Source organism: Grammomys surdaster, unplaced genomic scaffold (genome assembly GCF_004785775.1).
Source record: "Grammomys surdaster isolate TR1022 unplaced genomic scaffold, NIH_TR_1.0 364, whole genome shotgun sequence".
NCBI lineage: Eukaryota > Metazoa > Chordata > Mammalia > Rodentia > Muridae > Grammomys > Grammomys surdaster.
The window spans coordinates 3,607,658-3,627,092 of NW_021604783.1; the positions used below are offsets into that span (position 1 = coordinate 3,607,658).

Genomic DNA, 19,435 nt, shown 5'->3' on the forward strand with positions numbered 1-19,435 from the left:
AGTTTCTATTGGCCCCCATAAGCCATAGCCTTGAGCATTCCCTGCGTGTCTGCAAATCTCTTTGCTTTCTGTCTTATGGTGTCCGTATCCACGTCTTGGGTACTACTTTGTTTTGGTGTCAACGGCCACCTTCAGCGTAGCAACACGTTTCATGAATACATAGACTTGTAATTGTTTTTCCCCAACGTAATTTCCGAGAACTGCAGAACTAAATCTCATGACTGCCACTTGGTATTAGTTTCGTCCTCAACTTTGTACTGTGGGGCTACCTGGGAAAGGGTTTTCAGTTGGCTTGAATCGACAGCACCCTTATCTGCGATGTCATATGCGTAACCCACAAATTGATTCCAAAGCAGTTACGCTGAAGGCGTAAGAGGACCAGGCTGCGGGTTGCGCTATGCCAGCTGCGCTAGTAAGCTGAGCTAGTGGCGTATGTCAGCAGGCGGGGCTGGTCCGGATGGTCGGGGGCGGGGTTGGTGAATAGGGAAGTGGCGCAAATTCGTGGATCGCTCCGCTGAGCCTGTTCGTCGAAGCCGCCTCCGCCGCCGCCCCCTGTCCCGGCCCCCCCCCTGGGTTCCCTCAGCCCAGCTCGGTCCAGCCCGGTTCTCGGAGAATGAAGTTCGTGTACAAAGAGGAGCATCCGTTCGAGAAGCGCCGCTCTGAGGGCGAGAAAATCCGAAAGAAATACCCAGACCGGGTCCCGGTAAGGACAGTAGCTAGGGCCGAGGCTAGCGTCGCTGACGCTGACGCTGTCGCCACAAGCAATGCTTGAGTCTGGGAAAGCCGAGGTCAGGCTCCAGTCTGTCGTGGGGTTAGAACTCTGTTGTCTCTAGTACCAAAGGTCTCTCACCTGAAGTAGAGCTGGCACTAAGATGTGGACGGGAGAGAGAGACTTGGGCATTTCTCAGAATGGAGGCCTTAGTGAGCTTGACAACCCAGAGTTTTCGTGGCCATCCTCCCAACTAGCTAGATTTAAGGAAGATTTTTGACCCAAACAAAAAATCCTGTATTCTCTGATGAAAGTAGTTATGGTGACGCGCCGTTCTGGCATCAATTCTCAATATTTAGGTAAGCTAGTGATGCCAGAATCTCTGGACCTAACGCTGTGTGCACCACGTATATAAGGATAAATATTGAGAAATGAGATTGCAATAGGTTTCAGTACAAGGGAATATTGTACTTTGAGTTCTTCCTCGATATCGCTGTATTTGTTTTTTTAATATCTTGTCATTCTTACCTTCTTTTTATCAGGTGATAGTGGAAAAAGCTCCCAAAGCTCGGATAGGAGACCTGGACAAAAAGAAATACCTGGTGCCTTCTGACCTTACAGGTGGGCGCTTGGCCCATGTGCACGTTCCTCTCTGTGGGTGGGCCTGCCAACTCTGTGGGAGGAGGTTCACCTGGCAGCTGTTTTCTGGAGGCGCCTATGACCTCTGTGACTTTCTTGCATCTCCTGTTTTTGGCAGTTGGTCAATTCTACTTCTTGATCCGGAAGCGAATTCATCTCCGTGCAGAAGATGCCTTGTTTTTCTTTGTCAACAATGTCATTCCACCCACCAGTGCCACGATGGGTCAGCTGTACCAGGTATAATACCTCGGAAGAAATGGCAATGTTTGGAGAGGAAAGTAAAGGCCAGCAGTTCCTGCTGGCTTACTAGCTTTAAAATGTCAGTCTAGTCCTGGGTTGGAATCTTTTGTTTTGTTTTGTTTTGTTTTTGTTTGTTTGTTTGTTTTTCGAGACAGGATTTCTCTGTGTAGTTCTGGCTGTCCTGGAACTCACTCTGTAGACCAGGCTGGCCTCGAACTCAGAAATCCACCTGCCTCTGCCTCCCAAGTGCTGGGATTAAAGGCGTGCGCCACCACCACCCGGCTCCTGGATTGGAATCTTAATGACGGTGGGAGTAGAGACAAGCATGAGCTAGTGGAGTTGTTTTGACTGGGACTCTTCCCAGCTAAGGAAGTCTCTCCCTCGTCCAAGAGTCCCAGATGTCAAAGAATAGACTGAGTTTGAGGAGTGTTTTTTTTTGTTGTTGTTGTTATTGTCTTTTGTTCTTTTCTTTTGGAGACAGTGTTTCTCTGTGTAACCCTGGCTGCCCTGAAACTCCCTCTGTGGACCAAGCTAGCCCAGAGATTCACTTGCTTCTGCCTCCCTAGGGTTGGGTTTAACAAAAGGTGTGCGCTGCCACTGCCCTAAACTCGACACCAGGCTGGCCTCAGACTCAGAGATCTTCCTGCTTCTGCCTCTTGAGTGCTGGGGTTAATGGTGTTGTAAGTTCCCACCCTGAATAACAGCTGCATAGTAGTGCACACCTTTGATCCTTTAAGTCCAAAGCACAGCTGCTTCTGCACAATTTTAATCCTATTACTCAGGAGTCAGAGGCTGGTGGATCTCTTGGAGTTTGAGCCTATCCTGATGAGTCAGAGATACTTAGTGAGACCCTTTCTTAAAATAAATAAATAAATATAAATAAAAAAAATCAAATATGAAACAAAAAAAACCCCCAAATTTTAAACCCACAAAACCACTGGACATGGGGCATGGTCATGCAGAGCATCAGTTCCAGTGCTCTGGGAGCAGAGGAAGGTAGATCTCTGAATTCCAGGCCAGTGTGCTCTACACAGGGAGTTCCAGGGCAGCCAGAGCTACATAATGAGCCCCTATCTCAAAAACAAAGCCCCTAAAAGACATCCCACCACCACATACACAGAGCAAACACTTGAGAGGCTGAGGCAGTAGTATCAAGTTGGAAGTCACTGGCTACATAGCATAGTGAGTTTGAGGTCAACCTTTTTCTTTTTTGATTTTTTGAGACAGGGTTTCTCTGTGTAATAGCCCTGGTTGTCCTGGAGCTCACTCTGTAAACCAGGCTGGTCTTCAACTCACAGAGTTCCGTCTGCCTCTGCCTCCAAAGCCCTGGGATTGAAGGTGTGTGCCACTACTGCCCAGCCAGGATCAACCCTTCTTAAAGGAGAGAGAATAAGAATGATTGGCTTTTCTTTTTATTCCTTTTGTACTAGGAACCATGATTAGTGTCTATGATTGCTTACAGATGATCTGTACCTTCAAGTTTATTTTGTTTTTTGTTTTTTTTTTGTTTTTTTGGGTTTTTTTTTTTTTGTTTTTGCTTTTTTGAGACAGGGTTTCTCTGTATAGCCCTGGCTGTCCTGGAACTCACTCTGTAGACCAGGCTGGCCTCGAACTCAGAAATCCACCTGCCTCTGCCTCCCAAGTGCTGGGATTAAAGGCTTGCGCCACCACCGCCCGGCTCAAGTTTATTTTCAGTCAAGATCTTTTTTTGGAGGGGGTGGGTTTTGAGACAGGGTTTCTCTTTGTAGCCTGGGCTGTCCTGACTCTGTAGACCAGGCTGGCCTTGAACTCAGAAATCCGCCTGCCTCCCAAGTGCTGGGATTAAAGGTGTGCTCGCCACCACTGCCCGGCTTCAGTCAGGTTCTTAAGTTGCCTTGGCTTTGAACTTTTGGTTCTTTCCTGCATCTAGAATTACCAGGGAATGCTTAAAGTGATTCTTGAGGAATGTATTGGTGGTAAATGGTTCGAGTAACGAGTTGCCTTAACCCCTGCACCTTTGCTTTTACTTCAGGAACACCATGAAGAAGACTTCTTTCTATACATTGCCTACAGTGATGAAAGCGTCTACGGTCTGTGAAGCTGCTGTACCTGAGGTGGGGGGGTTCCATTCTACAAAGAGAGGTGGCACTCCTTCCTTGACATCCAGTTCCTCCTTCAGGCTCAAACACCATCTCCTTTCTTCAGGACCTGCACTTAATGTTTGAGGCTGTCTCTCCAGTCCCTCTCAGCAGGGGGGGTAATGGTAGATACAGCCTCTGTACATCTCTCTTTCCTTTTGTTTACCCTCCATTCCCACTCTGCTTTAGACTTCTTGATTGTCAATCTCTGTCACATCTGATGATTGTTTTGGTTTCTATTCCCTTTCTAACTGCCCATCGGGCTCAAAACCCCAATAATCCCTTCCTTTCACTACCTTTTTTTGGGGGGGTAGATGGAAGGGATTGACATTGGGTAGGGGAGGTAGGAGGCACATCAATAAAGAGGAAACCACCGAGCTGAATTGAATTTGCCCTGTTTTATTCCACCTCCTGGTGTTTTGTTTCAAGAGTCGTGAACTTCAGTGGTGGGAAAGGAGAAAGCTTGAGAAATAGACACGCGTTATTGGTGTTGGTATTTCCCTTTTTTTTGATGAGTGGAATAATGTGAGCATTATCTCATGAAACTTTTTATTTTATTTATGCGTATATTGGGTTGTGATATAAACAAAGAGATGGTGGTTTGATATTGTGGGGTGGTGTGGAGAAAGTTTCAAAGTACCATTTTTAGGTAAGCATATCCAAATGTTACTTTGCATTAAAGAAGATATGTTCATGTTTGGGAGGTGGTAAAAGGACTGTCTTTAACTGGCTGTCACTGGCAGAGGATGTGCCAGTGTATGAGATTCTGTAAAGTAGAATTTGAGAGAGGACAAGTACTAGGAGGTGCCATTATCACTAGGAGAACTTCATCTCCCAGCATCCATTTCTCCTTTTGGCCGGAAGTGGGGCGGTTCCCTGAGGGGGTAAAAAGAAGGTACAAAGTGAGGCAGTATGGTGGCCGAGAGTTATAATCCCTTCTTCGTCTACTTTCTTGGTCCCGCCCAGCCTACACTTCCCGGGAGTCAGTGCGCACTCTTCCGCTCCCTTCCCCCCCCTCCCCCGCCCCCCAGCCTCGTACCTCCCCGCCACTCCCCTGGTGGTGGGAGGAAGTTGTTTGTTGCGCCTGCGCCAATCCGTGGCTTACTGGGAACTGGAGTTCCGGAGGATCTTGCATGCCTCTTTCCGCTGCCCCTGCACAGACTACAAATCCCTTGGTGCACTGCGCGACAGAGCCGGCGGGGAGGGGGAGAAGGGAGGGAGGAGAGGAGGAGGAGGGAGCAGGCGGCCGGCGGTGCGGGGGGAGGGGGCCCGGTCCGGGAGTGCGGGAGGCAGTGGTAGAGGGAGGTGGCGGTAGCGGACTGGAGTCTCAACCGCGCCAAGGCGGACACTACGGTGGAGCGAGGCAGTAGAAACACGGAGCACCCAAGGCAGTACCGGGAATCCCGGCTTAGAGGAGGGGGTCGCCGGACCGGGTGGAGGGGAGGGGGCGATGCTGGAAGCCATGGCGGAGCCCAGTCCCGAAGGTAAGCGCTCCATAGGCACAGAGGACAGGGAGCGGGTGAGGATTCAATGGGCAAAGTTGGAGGTCGAGCCCCGGCACCCAGCAGAGGAGTGCGGGAAAAGGGGTCGGGGCCCTGGCTCTTGAGGTGGAAGGGCGATGAGTTGAGATACCTTGGAGAAAGAGGAGTGGGAGACTGGGTCAGGATAGTTAGACATCAGGCACGGTGTGGATAGTGGCGGTGAGGGGTCTGGGGATAGGCGCTGGAGACCTAGCTTCGGGGACTCAGGGCTGAAAAGGCCTCGGACTGGTTGGCGCTCCGAGACAGAGAGGCTGAGGGAATCTGGTTGCCGGAGAGTAGTTGAGGGAGCACGAAGAGGATTGAGTGAGGGGCCCGGTAGTTGGCCAAGGTGGGGGAGTTTGTGACGGTGGCGCTTGAACACCTAGTAGTTGCCGCCAGAGATAGCTTGGTGATTGTTAGAGGGGTGAGCAGGTAGTTGTGGAGTGAAGAGAGGGTCTGGGTATTGTCTCCGGTAGAGAGCCCGAGACTGAGGGGTAGTTGTGGGGCCAGAGAACTGGGAAGCGAGGCTAACCCGGTACTTGTAGGGGCGGCGGGGCGAGGTGGGGGGGTTAAGACCGGCAACTTGCGCGGGTGGGGGGTTGGTCGGCTAGGGCAAGAGCTTGCGAGTTGTGGAGTGTACTGGGGGGCAGCGGCGGCGTCAGGGGCCCTTCTGTGGAGTGGCTGGATGATGACGGGGGCTAGAGTTTAGGGGTCCGTAGCCTCAGGGACTCGCTGAGTACGGGGGCGGGAGGGGGGCGGCCGGAGAAGCTCGGAACTGGGCCCGGGGGCCCGGCAGGGAGCCCGAAGAGCTCGAGACGGGGAGGGAGGGGCTAAAGCCCCGGATGGGGGCGGAGGGACAGCGAAATTGTGGGGAGCGCGGCCACGGGGTGGGGTGGGGGGCAGGAGGGGCTGTGTCCGGGCTGCTGCTCTTTGCCTGTCCGGGACGCGAAGTAGTGTTGGGAGTGTGAGCCTGTGTGTGTTTTGGGTGGGGGTGAGGGGCGCGCCCGGCCTCGTGTTCGAGTAGAAGGGGCCGGAGGGCGGGGAGGCAGTTCAGCGTGGTCATCCTGGACCCTGGGGGCGGGCAGGCGGCGTGTGCGGTCTTGGAGGGCCCAGGGCAGTGGAGCGCGGCCGGCTAGGAACTCTGAGCTCCGGGCGCGTGTGAAGGACGGGGGCGGGCGGTGGCCTGGTCTCGCCCCGGGAGCGGTATGGCGGGGTGGGGCGCCAAGAGAGCCGAGTTGACTGGAGAGGCTGGGAGGGGGCGGGGCGCCGGGCCTCTGGTTGGGGGAAGGGGAGCGCTATAGCGAGGCCGGTGAGGGCGCCGCGCCCAGGCTCCGCCCCTTGGGGAGGAAGGGGGAGCAGGGGCGGGTCCGGCACAGCTGGGGGCTGGCTGGCTTGGCCAGGCGACCTAACTGTGGATGGGATTAGGTCGGGAACTCCGAGGTTTAGAGGTAGGATTTTACACAGACTCTTTCCTAGTGCCTTGACTCAGCTTTTATTGATTTCACAGATCCGCCTCCGACTCTTAAGCCAGAGACTCAGGTGAGCTGTCCCATACCAGTGCACTGCCAGACAATTTAGGAGCTGTATTTTCGGGAGGGCTTCCGTGCGATCATGTTTGTCTTTCTTTTTAGCCACCGGAGAAACGGCGGAGAACAATTGAAGATTTTAACAAATTCTGCAGTTTTGTCTTGGCCTATGCTGGTTACATCCCCCCTAGCAAAGAGGTAAGGAACAGAAAAGTAGCTGACTTGAGTCAGAGTGAATTACTTTATAGGAAGACCTTACTGTAGTATGTAAGACTAAGAAAACTGGAAGCCCTTAGGACTTTGGTGGGAAAGCTGTTTTGGAGGGATGGAAATAGCTGCTTTGAACAGCAGTAACAAAACTTTGGAGTGTTGCTCAAGATCTTTTAGTAGTTTCGAGTGGCTGATAACAGAAAGTGTTTCCAGGTAAGCCGTAGGGAGATGAGTGTCCTAGCAGATGAGATCCTGAAACAGTTACGGAAGTACAGCTGTGGCCTTTGCCTTCTAAAGGCCCCGGTGGGACTGTGGAGAAGGTGGGGTTAGAGTACATGTCAGATTTGGGGTAGGGATACATCTAGTTCCTGGTTTTTATGTTGGATATGTGGCAGGACTGAGCTGTCACTAGACTCCGGCTGACCCTAGTTTCTTCCTCCTTTTAAGGAAAGCGATTGGCCAGCTTCTGGCTCTAGCTCTCCATTGCGAGGTGAGAGTGCAGCAGACAGTGATGGCTGGGACTCAGCCCCATCGGACCTTCGAACTATCCAGACTTTTGTTAAGAAAGCAAAGTCATCAAAGAGAAGGGCAGCTCAAGCAGGTCCTACCCAGCCAGGACCCCCAAGGTCCACTTTTTCTCGTCTGCAGGCCCCTGACAGTGCTACTCTGCTTGAGAAGATGAAGCTCAAGGACTCTCTGTTTGATCTGGATGGGCCCAAAGTGGCATCTCCACTGTCTCCCACATCGCTGACGCATACCTCCCGGCCCCCTGCCGCGCTCACCCCAGTGCCACTGTCCCAGGGGGACCTCTCCCAGCCTCGAAAGAAGGACCGAAAGAATAGAAAATTGGGACCAGGAGGTGGGGCTGGCTTTGGGGTGCTTCGGAGACCTCGACCAGCTCCTGGGGATGGGGAAAAACGGTCTCGAATCAAGAAGAGCAAGAAGCGGAAGTTGAAAAAGGCAGATCGGGGGGATAGGCTCCCACCTCCTGGCCCTCCTAGGGCTCCTCCCAGTGATACAGACTCTGAAGAGGAGGAGGAAGAAGAGGAAGAGGAAGATGATGAGGAAGAAATGACAGTAGTAGGGGGTGGAGTCCCAGCCCCTGTGCTCCCAACACCCCCTGAAGCCCCCAGGCCCCCTCTTACAGTGCACCCTGAAGGTGCTCCCCCTACTGACAGTGAAGGCAAAGATGTGGGCAGCACAGAAACAAGCCAAGATGGAGATGCCAGCTCGAGTGAAGGGGAGATGAGGGTCATGGATGAGGACATCATGGTAGAATCAGGTGAGAAATCGGGCTCCCCGGGGTGGGTAGCCGGGGTGATGGGTTTGGGGGCTCTTACAAGTGCGTAAGCTGTGAAGCAGAACACTAAACAAACGTTTTTTCCCAGGTGATGATTCATGGGATCTGATCACGTGTTACTGCAGAAAGCCCTTTGCCGGGCGGCCCATGATTGAGTGCAGCCTCTGTGGGACATGGATCCACCTCTCCTGTGCTAAGATTAAGAAGACCAATGTTCCTGACTTCTTTTATTGCCAGAAATGCAAGGAACTTCGGCCAGAGGCCCGGCGGTTAGGGGGTCTCCCCAAATCTGGAGAACCCTGACGTCACTGTTTAAGGCTGGAACTTCTGACATTACTAGGGAACTGAGCCTCAGAGTCTCCAGCCTTCCCTTGGATAGAGGAGGCTGTCCCTACTTGAGGGCCACAATTCCCAAGGGAGACGTGTTTGGAAATGTCTTCTACTCTGTCCTTCCTGCTCCATGGACTTGAAATTGACCCATGACAGTTGGGTTAGGGGAGGCTGGATCTGTAGACAAAATCTCTGTCCAGTGAACCCTCCACCCTTTTCACTTTCAGGGCCAGGGCTCAAACTGGGATGTGATGGGATAGTTGTCTATCAAACTGTAGTGTAAATACAGCACTCCCCTCCTCATGTTTCTTCTATCTCCCATTTACTTTCTTCTACACCGGATGTATTTTTAATTTTGGGCTCCCCCATTTGAGCAAGGTTGCTCAAAAGTGGAGAACCAAAGCCTGGTGGAGTAAGGAAGGAAAGCAAAAGGTGTCAATTATCACTCGCCTTGTTTTTAATAATATTGGCTGGCTGCTTGTACAGACAGCCTACGTGTTGTAAATAAAGCAGAGTGGGCTCTTGTGTTTTACAACTCTTGTTGTCCTATTTGGGGAGGGGATCTTTGGGAAACCTGGTGGAAGTCTTGGGTGGAGTTGGAGCTTAATTAATCCAGGGCTGTAATTCCACAATTTGGGAGGTGGAGATGGAAAATTTAGGGGCAAAATCTGGCTTGGACTATAGGAGACACTGATGCTCTTCATCCCCTCCGTCCACGTCAGCTCTAAAGGACTAGCTTTCAGCTTTCTCATCCCAAGTACAGTCTAGGAGCTACCCTAAGGGCCCAAGTTACAATTCTCACCAGCCCATACCCCTGCCCCTCTAATAGTTGCTAGTGAGGTGTCTTGAGCCTCGGTTGGGTAAAGCAAAGTGGGGGCCAGTTGCCAGTATTCCAAGAGTAGAAGCCTGCTAAGGTACTTGGGGGGTAGGGGGGACGGTGTGCACGTTTGTGGGCGGAGTCGTTTAGGGCTGAAGACCGTTGCTCTAGGCATTGGTCACGTGAGTGTCTTGTCTGGGTGGAGCTTGTAGTAACGTGACTTAAGGAAGTCACGTGAAGGACAGTCCGCTGCGCAAAGTGGGCGGGCTTGGATCACGTGGCATGGGGAGGTGGGCGGGGACCTCGGTGCTGCTCGCGACGTCCGTGGTAGTGGCCCTCGACTGTGGGTCTAGGTTTTGAGTCCCGATACACGGCTCTTCCCGATCAGCCGGCTGTTCCACGCCATCCTCCTTGGGCACGTCTTCCGCACTGGCCCTGCACTGTTGGCGCTAGCGCGTCAGTTTGCGGGTGTGCGCAGGCGCGGCGGGGGCGCTTAGTCCTGTTGGGTGGGCGGCTGAGCCCGGGAGCGCGCGAGCGAGACCATGGCGGGCAGCAGCGCGGGGGGCGGTGGTGTAGGCGAGACGAAGGTGATTTACCATCTGGATGAAGAAGAGACTCCTTACCTGGTGAAGATCCCTGTCCCAGCGGAGCGCATCACTCTGGGCGATTTCAAGAGCGTTTTGCAGCGGCCCGCGGGCGCTAAGTACTTTTTCAAGTCTATGGATCAGGATTTTGGGTAAGCGCGAGGCCTAGACTGGGAAGGATGGTCGGTGTGCTAGAGTGGATTGGGCGATATTGAGGGAGACCGGTCTGCCTTGGAATATTTCTGGCCTGTAGTGGAGCATAGCGTATTGTGCTGTGTTAAGGTAGAAAGCTCATCCCAAGACGGACAAGGTTATGTTTGGACACACGGAAGAACGGGCTGGATTTTTAGGAAATCAGAGGCGAGAAAATTAGGTTGGAAAAATGGGGAACACTGGTTTGTTTGGTCATTTTCTCCCCATGATTTTAGCCAAAAGGCAGAGAAGTGATGCTTGAGGATATTCTAGGCTATGCTGAGTTATTTATCTTTTGGTAAACTGGTATGCTTTCAGACGCCTGCACATGAGTTAGATAGAGATATTCTGTAATTTTTTTTGATTGTTTGCTTGTTATTTGTTCTTTTGTTTTGAGGCAGGCCTTTATTCTTTGTATCCTAGGTTGGCTTCGAACTCATAAAGTTCCTCCCTCAGCCTCCAGAGCTGGAATGAACAGGTGTGAGTCAATACGCTGGGCATGCAGTGTCTTTATGTAGACTGGGCTATAGTGAGCCAACTTAGGCTATTCTGGCTTATTAATTAGGTTCCATAGTATTATTTCAGGATGGTGCAATCTGTAATAATGCAGAGAAAGCTCTATTGGGATATATTAGGCTGTTGTGAGGTAGATTTTTCTGGCAAAGCATGTACTATTCTGGACTCTTCTGGGTTCTTATTTTCTCTTAGGTCCAGAACCTTTTTTTTTTTTTTTTCAGGGCTGAGGAGAGTTGGAGGATTTTTTTGTTTGCTTGCATGTTTGTTTGTTTTTTTAAAGATATTTTATGTGGAAGGCAGTGGTGCCCATCTTTAATCTGAGCACTTGGGAGGCAGAGGCAGGCAGATTTCTGAGTTCAAGGGCAGCCTGGTCTACAGAGTGAGTTTCAGGACAGCCAGGGCTACACAGAGAAACCTTGTCTCAAAACAAAACAAACAAAAGGTACTTTATGTGTTCCTGTGTCCTGCATGCATGCATAGTTGTGTACCACAAGCATGCAGTGCCCACTGAATCCAGTAGATGGCATGGAATCTCTTAGAACGGGAGTTAACATATGCTAGCCACTGTGTGTGCTGGGAATTGAACTCCAGTCCTCTGCCGAGCCAGTCAGTCTGCTGCTGAGCCAGAACTTCTTTCTGTTACTGAAGCTGCCTAGAACACAATGTAAAAAACAGGGTTGCTTTGAACTTGTAACAGTCCTGCCTCTACATCTGCATCCAGAGTGCTGGAACTAGTTATGTGTGGCAATCAATATGCCTGGCCTAGACCGTGGGTTTCTTATGTTACAAAACAGGGACAAATAAGAACAAATAGACTGGTGATACATCACAGCAGAATAGGGTATTGTAGTCAGCGTGGTGCAGAGGGCTGCTTGTGTAGAGACACTGAGGGCTTGGCCAGAATAAACTGAGCTCTGGGATGATTTGTGTCATGCCGGGTGATCCTGGGCTGGACTGGGACTGTGAGTAAGGCAGAGGAAGGCAGTCTTTTGTTGTTGTTGTTGTTCTTGTTGTTGTTGTAGCTATTGAGACTGAGCCTTCTGTGCCTCAGGCTCAGACTGCCGTTAGGCTCTGATGTCCTGAGTTTATAAACAGGGATAGCAGGCTACTGGGGAGAAAAGGGTGACCTACCACCTGGGTTGGGGAGAGACTTCTTAACCTGTGAAAGTCCCTGTGGTTGGAGCACACCCTCCTCAGCTACCTGAATAAACTGGACCCTCGTTAAAGATTGTTTGACGTGGAGAACGAGATATTATCTAAGGAGTTGTCTTGGATTTACATCAAGGTTATTCTTTTTGCAATTCTTTGGGCAATTCATTTAGCTTTTGTGCTTCGATTTCTTCATCTTCGGTATGGTGATAATCATAGTGTAAAATGCTTAATTTAGGTGGACAGCACATGGTACATTCTTAGTGACTGGTAATTTGATTTTGGTATTAAGGCTAACTAGTTCATAAACTAGATTATAGGATACAAAATTGCTTGCTTTGGAAGAGACTGGGCCATGTAGGGTTATGTTGGGAAGAGTTGTATTATGTTGAGTAGATTGTGGTGACAGAGCTGTGCTGTCTTAACAGCAAATGCATTCATGAAGCATATACCTAAGCCCCCAGAGTATATTAGGCTAGAGTTAATCAGACATGTATTTGTGTGCACTATGTACATGCCTGGTGCCTGTGAAGGTTAGCCGAGACAAGTCAGATCCCTTGGGCCTGGAATTATGGATAGTTGTGAGCCACTAGGTGGGTTCTGGGAATTAAACCTGGGTCTTGTACAAGAACACTAAGTGCTCTTAACCACTGAGCCAATTCTCTAACCCTCATCCCCACCCCCAAGAAGTTCTAATTTGCGGGTGAGAGTGTTATGTATGTGAAAGAATGGCTCATGGCTCATAGTTCGTCAGTGTGGATTTGCTGATGCTCACAAAGGTGAGGCCTTGTGCCGTACACCCAGGGCACATGTTAAATAGATAGGTACTAATGATTTCTTGTGGCTATGAGAAGGAACAGGTCTAGGCCACTGCAGGAACCTGTGGGAGGCTGGGCTTTGGGATTTTTCAGGCTGAGCAGATCGCTTAGTGAGGTGAGGTAGCCCAGAAATGGGAAGCCCAGCTTCCTCTGTCTGTGGGAGCTTTCCACACATGGAGTATTATTGTTGCATTTAAGGGTGTTTATATACAGCAAAAGTCACACATTTGGGCGGTCTCTGGATGTGAATTAAAGAGAAATAAAAGGGAGAGAAAAGCAGCAGATTACATGAGGGCCAGAGGCTTTTATGGGACAGATGTGTAGGACAGAGATGCTTAGGCTGCCAGCTGGGCTCCTAAGGTAGATATTTGGAGCAGTTGTTGGGAACTGTCCCACAGGGAGTTTGGAGTGGTACTTTGAGGTTTGGATCAAATGGGAAGAAGTCTTTGGAGCAGCATTGTTCCTCTAAGGATGAGTTGGGATGGCGGTGGGATAAAATAAGATGAGAGTCTGGAGTGTTTATTTATTGATACATGAAAGCAAATTATTTCACTGTAAAAGCAGAGGAGCCGGGCATGGTGATGCATGCTGGCCTTGTGGCATAGCCAGGGATGGAGAGGCAGAGGCAAGCAGATCTCTGTGAGTTCGAGGACAACCTGGCCTACATAAGTGAATCCAGGCCAACTAGGGGTACAAAATCACACACACACACACACACCACAGAGGTCTAGATATTTGGTTTAGAAGATGCTAGTTCATTCATTCTATTCATAGTGTCCACTGGTGGCTTCTGACTACCTGTAACTATCTCCAGAGGAGATAATACCCTCTTCTGTCCTCTGCAAGTACCCTCACGTGACAGCCATGCACACACACATGTATATGTATACATGAGGGGAAGAAAACAGACTACTAATCAGGGCAGCAGAGAGTTCCTGTGCTTGGGCTGGATGGAGATTGGGTGAGATTTGGAATGGGGGTGACTAGTTTAGCCTTACTAATCCCCAAGCCTAAGCCCATCCCCTTTCCCCCCCCCCTTTTTTTTTGAGACAGGGTTTCTCTGTAGAACCCTGGCTGTCCTGGTACTCTCTACTCTCTTCTGTCAACTAGGCTGGCCTCAAACTCAGAGATCGACTGCCTCTGCTTCCAGAGTGTTGGGCTTAAAGGCGTGTGCCACCACTGCCCAGCTGTGTGTGTGTGTGTGTGTGACCCTGGCTCACTGATTGCCTCCTGCCTCGGCCTCCCAAGTGTTAGAATCGAAGATCTACTCCATCATGCCTGGCACCTTACTAATCACTCTGCTCTCTCTGCAGGGTGGTGAAGGAAGAGATCTCCGATGACAATGCTCGCCTACCTTGCTTCAATGGAAGGGTTGTCTCCTGGGTAAGGGGACTCATTACCAAGCTGCTTCCAACCGTAGTCTTTGGGCAGCCTCCCCTCTGCTCAGTCGCTGGTGACCCTGGCAGGAAGCTTGCATCCACTGTGGATGCAGTGATCATTCCTCAGCCTTCTCTTCCTGTAGCCTCCCATACTGGATTGTTTTTTTCTGGACTCTTCGCCCAGGTCTCTGGGACCCTGTTCCCTTCCCTTCCTTTCTGGTCCTTTTCCTTAGTTTCCTATTGTAAGCCCCTCCCCAGTGGAGCCATGTTGTCTCACTTGCTCTTTTCTAGCTAGTGTCATCAGATAACCCCCAACCTGAGGCGGCTCCCCCAGCCCATGAGTCTCGGACAGAACTGCTTCCTCCACCGCCACCATTGCCCCCTTTGCCACCAGAAAGGACCAGTGGCATTGGCGACTCAAGGCCTCCGTCCTTCCAGTGAGTCCTTTACGTTCTTGAGTCCAGGAGAGGGGAGCAAAGAGGGAATTCAGTCTAGACCCGTTGGGAGGGGGCCTGAGGACTCGGTGCTCTGTCCTACTGACTTTGGTCGGAAACCCTCTCTACCTGTGTAGCCCTAATGTATCCAGCAGCCATGAAAATCTAGAGCCTGAGACAGAAACTGAATCTGTTGTATCACTGAGACGAGACCGACCTAGGAGGAGAGACAGCAGTGAGCATGGCGGTGAGGGGACAGGCCCTGGAGGGCAAACTGTGAGCTGGGCAGGGAGGCAAGCCTCAGCATGCCGAGCATGAAGAATGGGAGGCCTGGCTCCTCAGACTCTTGTGTATACACAGCTGGTGGCCACAGGCCTGGCGGCCCCTCAAGGCTGGAGCGCCACCTGGCTGGGTACGAGAGCTCTTCCACCCTCATGACCAGTGAGCTGGAGAGTACCAGCCTAGGAGATTCAGATGAGGACGACACCATGAGTAGGTATGGCTGCACACAGAGATCTCCTTGGGTTGCCTCTTCCCTCCCGCTCCCCCTCCTCCCCTCTTCCCCTCCTCCCCTCCTCCCCTCCTCCCTTCCTCCCCTCCTCCCCTCCTAACCAGTCATCTTGTTTCATGCGGCTCCCTGACCTCTTCCACCTTCAAATGCTGTTTCTCAATTGCTATCAGGTTCAGCAGCTCCACCGAGCAGAGCAGTGCCTCCCGCCTCCTCAAGCGCCACCGAAGGCGAAGGAAGCAGCGGCCGCCACGCATGGAGAGGGTGAGGGTTCTTTTGGGAGAAGCGGACTTTGGTTGAGCTGGCCCCGTGACACAGGCTTGTGGCTTCTCTCTCTGTTGATGGGGGCAGTTCACCTCTCCCCTGTCTTCTGCTACAGACCTCATCCTTGAGCAGTGTCACCGATTCCACAATGTCTCTCAACATCATCACAGTCACACTCAACATGGGTATGCAGGGTCCTGACTGGGAGAAGGGAAGGAGAGGGTCTCAGGGTTTCTGGAGCTCAGTCCCCTCATATGGCCTCCCTCCACAGAGAAGTACAACTTCCTGGGCATCTCCATTGTGGGCCAAAGTAACGAGCGAGGTGATGGAGGCATCTACATTGGCTCCATCATGAAAGGGGGAGCTGTGGCTGCGGATGGGCGGATCGAGCCTGGAGACATGCTTTTGCAGGTGCGCTGACAGCCTGCTGCTGGCTTGGGCGGAGGCTCTGCCCCTCCTACACAGCCTGTGACCCACCGCCCCTTCCTTTCAGGTAAACGACATGAACTTTGAGAACATGAGCAACGACGACGCCGTGCGGGTGCTGAGGGACATTGTACACAAGCCGGGGTGAGTCGGCACCGCAGCTGGCCCCAGGCCGGCCTCTCGCCTGCCTGGAAGTCCATTCACCTTTGTAACTTTAAAAAGAAGTGAGGCCAGGCATGGTGGTGCATGGCTTTAATCATGTTACATGAGGCAGAGTTGGACTCTCTGAGGTTGAGGCAACCTGGTCTACATAGTGAGTTCCAGACCAGCCAGGTCTACATAGTAAGAAAACGAAAAACAAAAAAACAAGGGCTGGAGAGATGGCTCAGTGGTTAAGAGCACCGACTGCTCTTCCAGAGGTCCTGAGTTCCAGCAACCACATGGTGGCTCACAACCATCTGTCATGGGATCTGATGCCCTCTTCTGGAGTGTCTGAAGACAGCTACAGTGTACTCACATACATAAAATAAACAAAAAACCCCAAAATTGCAAATATCACTGGCATGTCACTCCAAACTAAAGCATGAAACAGATGTGGGTGAGTACCTAAGAGAAGCCCACCCACTGTGTGCTCCTTCCCACTCCCACCCTCCTCACTGACGGTAATTACCGGCTTGACTTTTTTGGTCAAGAAAACCTTTAATGGTTTTTCCACCCATGCCCGAGTCCTAGAACAAGATGGCTTGGTGCTACCTGTGTGAGGCTTCCTGTGAGTGAACTGTACAGCGTGTGTACCATTGTCTCACACAGCAGTGTTTTTAACCTCGCCGTGTTGAGTCATCCACACTGGGGAGGAGGCCTTCGGCCTCACTCTCTCTACCCAGTGATGGAAGCGCCTTGCTTTTCCACCTCTATGTCCTCAGTCCTCCTCCCATCAGGCCTCGGGCTTCCTGAAGCCTCTTCCCTCTACTGAGCTGGTCTTGTCCTCCCCACAGCCCCATCGTGCTGACCGTGGCCAAGTGTTGGGATCCCTCTCCCCAGGCCTACTTCACCCTCCCTCGAAGTAAGTGATGCCCGGGCTCGGGTCTGCAGTTAAGAGACTGGGGAGCGTGGACACATGGCTCCAGCTTTAATCCTGGCACTTGGGAGGCTAAGACAGGAGGATCTTCAGAGTTTGAGGCCAGCCTGGTGCTGCTATATAGTGAGTTTCAAGCCAGCCTGGGCTGCAGAGTGAAACCCTGCCTCAAACAAACAAGCACAAAAAGAGATTAGAAGAGCCAGAAGTTGTAGGGAATGGGTTCAGGAGGGCCAGGGGAAGGAGATGGACAGGAGTCTTAATTCTGGAGCACACGGGGCTAGTTTTCTAGTTTTGAGCAGTGATCATCTTGGTCAGTATTTTACTTTAATTTTGTACCAGATGAGCCCATCCAGCCCATTGATCCTGCCGCCTGGGTGTCCCACTCAGCTGCGCTGACCGGCGCCTTCCCTGCTTACCCCGGCTCTTCTTCTATGAGCACGATCACATCTGGCTCCTCTCTGCCTGATGGTGAGTCTCTCTGTCCCCTTCCCCACCTCCCTGTATGAGTGGACCTTTCATAAGTTCTCTGTTGTCTCTTCTGTAAGGCTGTGAAGGCCGGGGTCTCTCTATCCACATGGACATGGCCTCTGTGACCAAGGCCATGGCAGCCCCAGAGTCTGGGCTAGAAGTCCGGGACCGCATGTGGCTCAAGATCACTATCCCAAACGCCTTTCTAGGTATTCCCAGGTCCTGAGCAAGGTGGCATGGGAAGAGGGGGAGGAGGCCAAAGCTGGGAACAACACAAGGGCCAGGGGAGGAGTTGGGAGGAGAATCTGACCTCTTGGCATGGTGCTCCATCCCAGGCTCCGATGTGGTAGACTGGCTGTATCATCATGTGGAAGGCTTTCCTGAGCGCCGGGAGGCCCGCAAGTATGCCAGTGGGCTGTTGAAGGCAGGACTCATCCGGCACACTGTCAACAAGATTACTTTCTCCGAGCAGTGCTATTATGTCTTCGGGGACCTCAGTGGCGGCTGTGAGAGTTGTAAGTCAGCAGGTCTGGCTGTGGGATAGCAGGCTGTCATCGACCCTAGGCTGATCTGTACCCATGTACTGCTGAATAAGCGAGGTACCAGAGCTGCATTCCCAAGGGAAAGAATGCCTCACACGTCTCACAAAAGCATTTTTGGGCTAGTGGTGATGGCCCTAGTTGTGTTTCTGCAGGAGCAGCAGAGTTTCCTGTTCTAAGTCATCATAGTCTCTGGCTTTTGTCTCGAGGGGAAGTGGTTCCTGGTTTCTCTGTTCTCAGGACTCCTGGCCCCTGAAAGCAGAGCCCTCTCTTCCATTTCGTTCCAGACCTAGTTAACTTGTCTCTGAATGACAATGATGGTTCCAGTGGAGCTTCAGACCAGGATACCCTGGCTCCTCTGCCTGGAGCTACTCCCTGGCCCCTGCTGCCTACCTTCTCCTACCAGTATCCAGCCCCACACCCCTACAGCCCACAGCCTCCACCCTACCATGAACTTTCATCTTACACCTATGGTGGAGGCAGTGCCAGCAGCCAGCACAGTGAGGGTAAGTTACCTACCCCCACATCCCAGTACAGCCAGAGAAAGAGGGCACAAGTAGAGCAGATTGAGGGAGGAGAGGCAAGGGCAAGGGCTAGGGTCCAGAGGACTCTGGGCTGAGGCTCATTTTGCTCATCCACCCCCACCCCCAACAGGGAGCCGGAGCAGTGGGTCAACAAGAAGTGATGGGGGAGCCGGGCGCACAGGGAGGCCTGAGGAACGGGCCCCTGAGTCAAAATCCGGCAGTGGCAGTGAGTCTGAACTCTCCAGCCGGGGAGGCAGCCTTCGGCGGGGTGGGGAACCTGGTGGGACTGGTGATGGTGGCCCCCCTCCATCCAGGGGCTCAACAGGCGGTACTCCTAATCTCCGAGCTCTCCCAGGGCTCCATCCCTACGGTCCCCCCCCTGGCATGGCTCTTCCCTATAACCCTATGATGGTAGTCATGATGCCTCCACCCCCACCCCCTGTCTCGGCAGCAGTGCAGCCCCCTGGTGCCCCTCCAGTCAGAGACCTGGGCTCTGTGCCCCCAGAACTGACAGCTAGCCGTCAGAGCTTCCACATGGCCATGGGCAACCCCAGTGAGTTTTTCGTAGATGTTATGTAGAACCCATCTTGAGGCCACATTGGCTCTGTGCCCTTGGCCTGGCAAGTTTCAGCTTGGTGCTCTTCATAGTGCCTGGGCTCAGCCTGGTGGCTGGTGCCTACCAAAAAGTTTTTGCCACTGTGACTCTCACCAGCAGTGCCTGGTCCTTCCCCTTCCTCAGGGGTAGATGGGGACCTTTGGTTATTTTTAGCTTTATTTTTTATAAGCTTTTTGGGGGGTTAAAATAGACTTTCTTATATTTGGGGGAGTATTTTTTTTAAATAGTTCCTTTTTTATATGGAGGATCCCTTCATATAAAATTTCCTGGGTCCCTTCTAACCCCAGAATATGACCACCACCTCCAGTTGCCTAGTCAGCTCTGACGTCGAGGATGGATGGTGGTCAGTGGTACCCTGGGAAGAAGAAGGGGTGGGCTGGGTACCCTAGACAGCAGTCCAAGGACGCTAGTGATGTGTTGGCGACTGTGTAGCTGCCTTTGTTACTCTATTTATTTTAGTCACTTGTATGAAACACCAAATAAAGCAAATAGAGGCCCACTCCCCACGCCTCTGACTCCTTTCTTTGGGAGG

At 51.9% G+C, this 19,435-nt stretch overlaps 3 protein-coding genes across 5 annotated transcripts; all 3 read left to right on the top strand.

The window, feature by feature from the left end:
• Positions 1–252: 252 nt before the first annotated feature.
• Positions 253–4,093, top strand: Gabarap (GABA type A receptor-associated protein). The gene is made up of 4 exons (XM_028780211.1): positions 253–703; positions 1,252–1,330; positions 1,467–1,585; positions 3,600–4,093. Exons 1-4 carry the CDS (start codon positions 614–616, stop codon positions 3,663–3,665), a joined length of 354 nt encoding a protein of 117 aa, XP_028636044.1. The 5' UTR covers positions 253–613; the 3' UTR covers positions 3,666–4,093.
• Positions 4,094–4,908: 815 nt separating this feature from the next.
• Positions 4,909–9,126, top strand: Phf23 (PHD finger protein 23). Of its 3 annotated transcripts, XM_028780091.1 has the most exons (6): positions 4,985–5,189; positions 6,733–6,764; positions 6,857–6,949; positions 7,409–7,451; positions 7,610–8,243; positions 8,350–9,126. In XM_028780091.1, the coding sequence occupies exons 3-6, from the start codon at positions 6,921–6,923 to the stop codon at positions 8,562–8,564; spliced, it is 921 nt and encodes a 306-aa protein (XP_028635924.1). In that variant the 5' UTR covers positions 4,985–5,189; positions 6,733–6,764; positions 6,857–6,920; the 3' UTR covers positions 8,565–9,126. The 3 variants fall into 3 exon arrangements, with proteins under 3 accessions (XP_028635922.1, XP_028635923.1, XP_028635924.1); XM_028780089.1 differs by having other exon boundaries at positions 4,909–5,189; positions 7,409–8,243; XM_028780090.1 differs by lacking the exon at positions 7,409–7,451 and having other exon boundaries at positions 4,909–5,189.
• A 592-nt stretch (positions 9,127–9,718) lies between these two features.
• Positions 9,719–19,405, top strand: Dvl2 (dishevelled segment polarity protein 2). Its single transcript, XM_028780067.1, has 15 exons — positions 9,719–10,144; positions 13,981–14,050; positions 14,338–14,483; positions 14,618–14,727; positions 14,841–14,976; positions 15,162–15,252; positions 15,368–15,437; positions 15,524–15,663; positions 15,746–15,822; positions 16,674–16,741; positions 17,096–17,224; positions 17,302–17,433; positions 17,560–17,739; positions 18,051–18,269; positions 18,418–19,405. The coding sequence occupies exons 1-15, from the start codon at positions 9,951–9,953 to the stop codon at positions 18,864–18,866; spliced, it is 2,211 nt and encodes a 736-aa protein (XP_028635900.1). The 5' UTR covers positions 9,719–9,950; the 3' UTR covers positions 18,867–19,405.
• Positions 19,406–19,435: the final 30 nt, after the last annotated feature.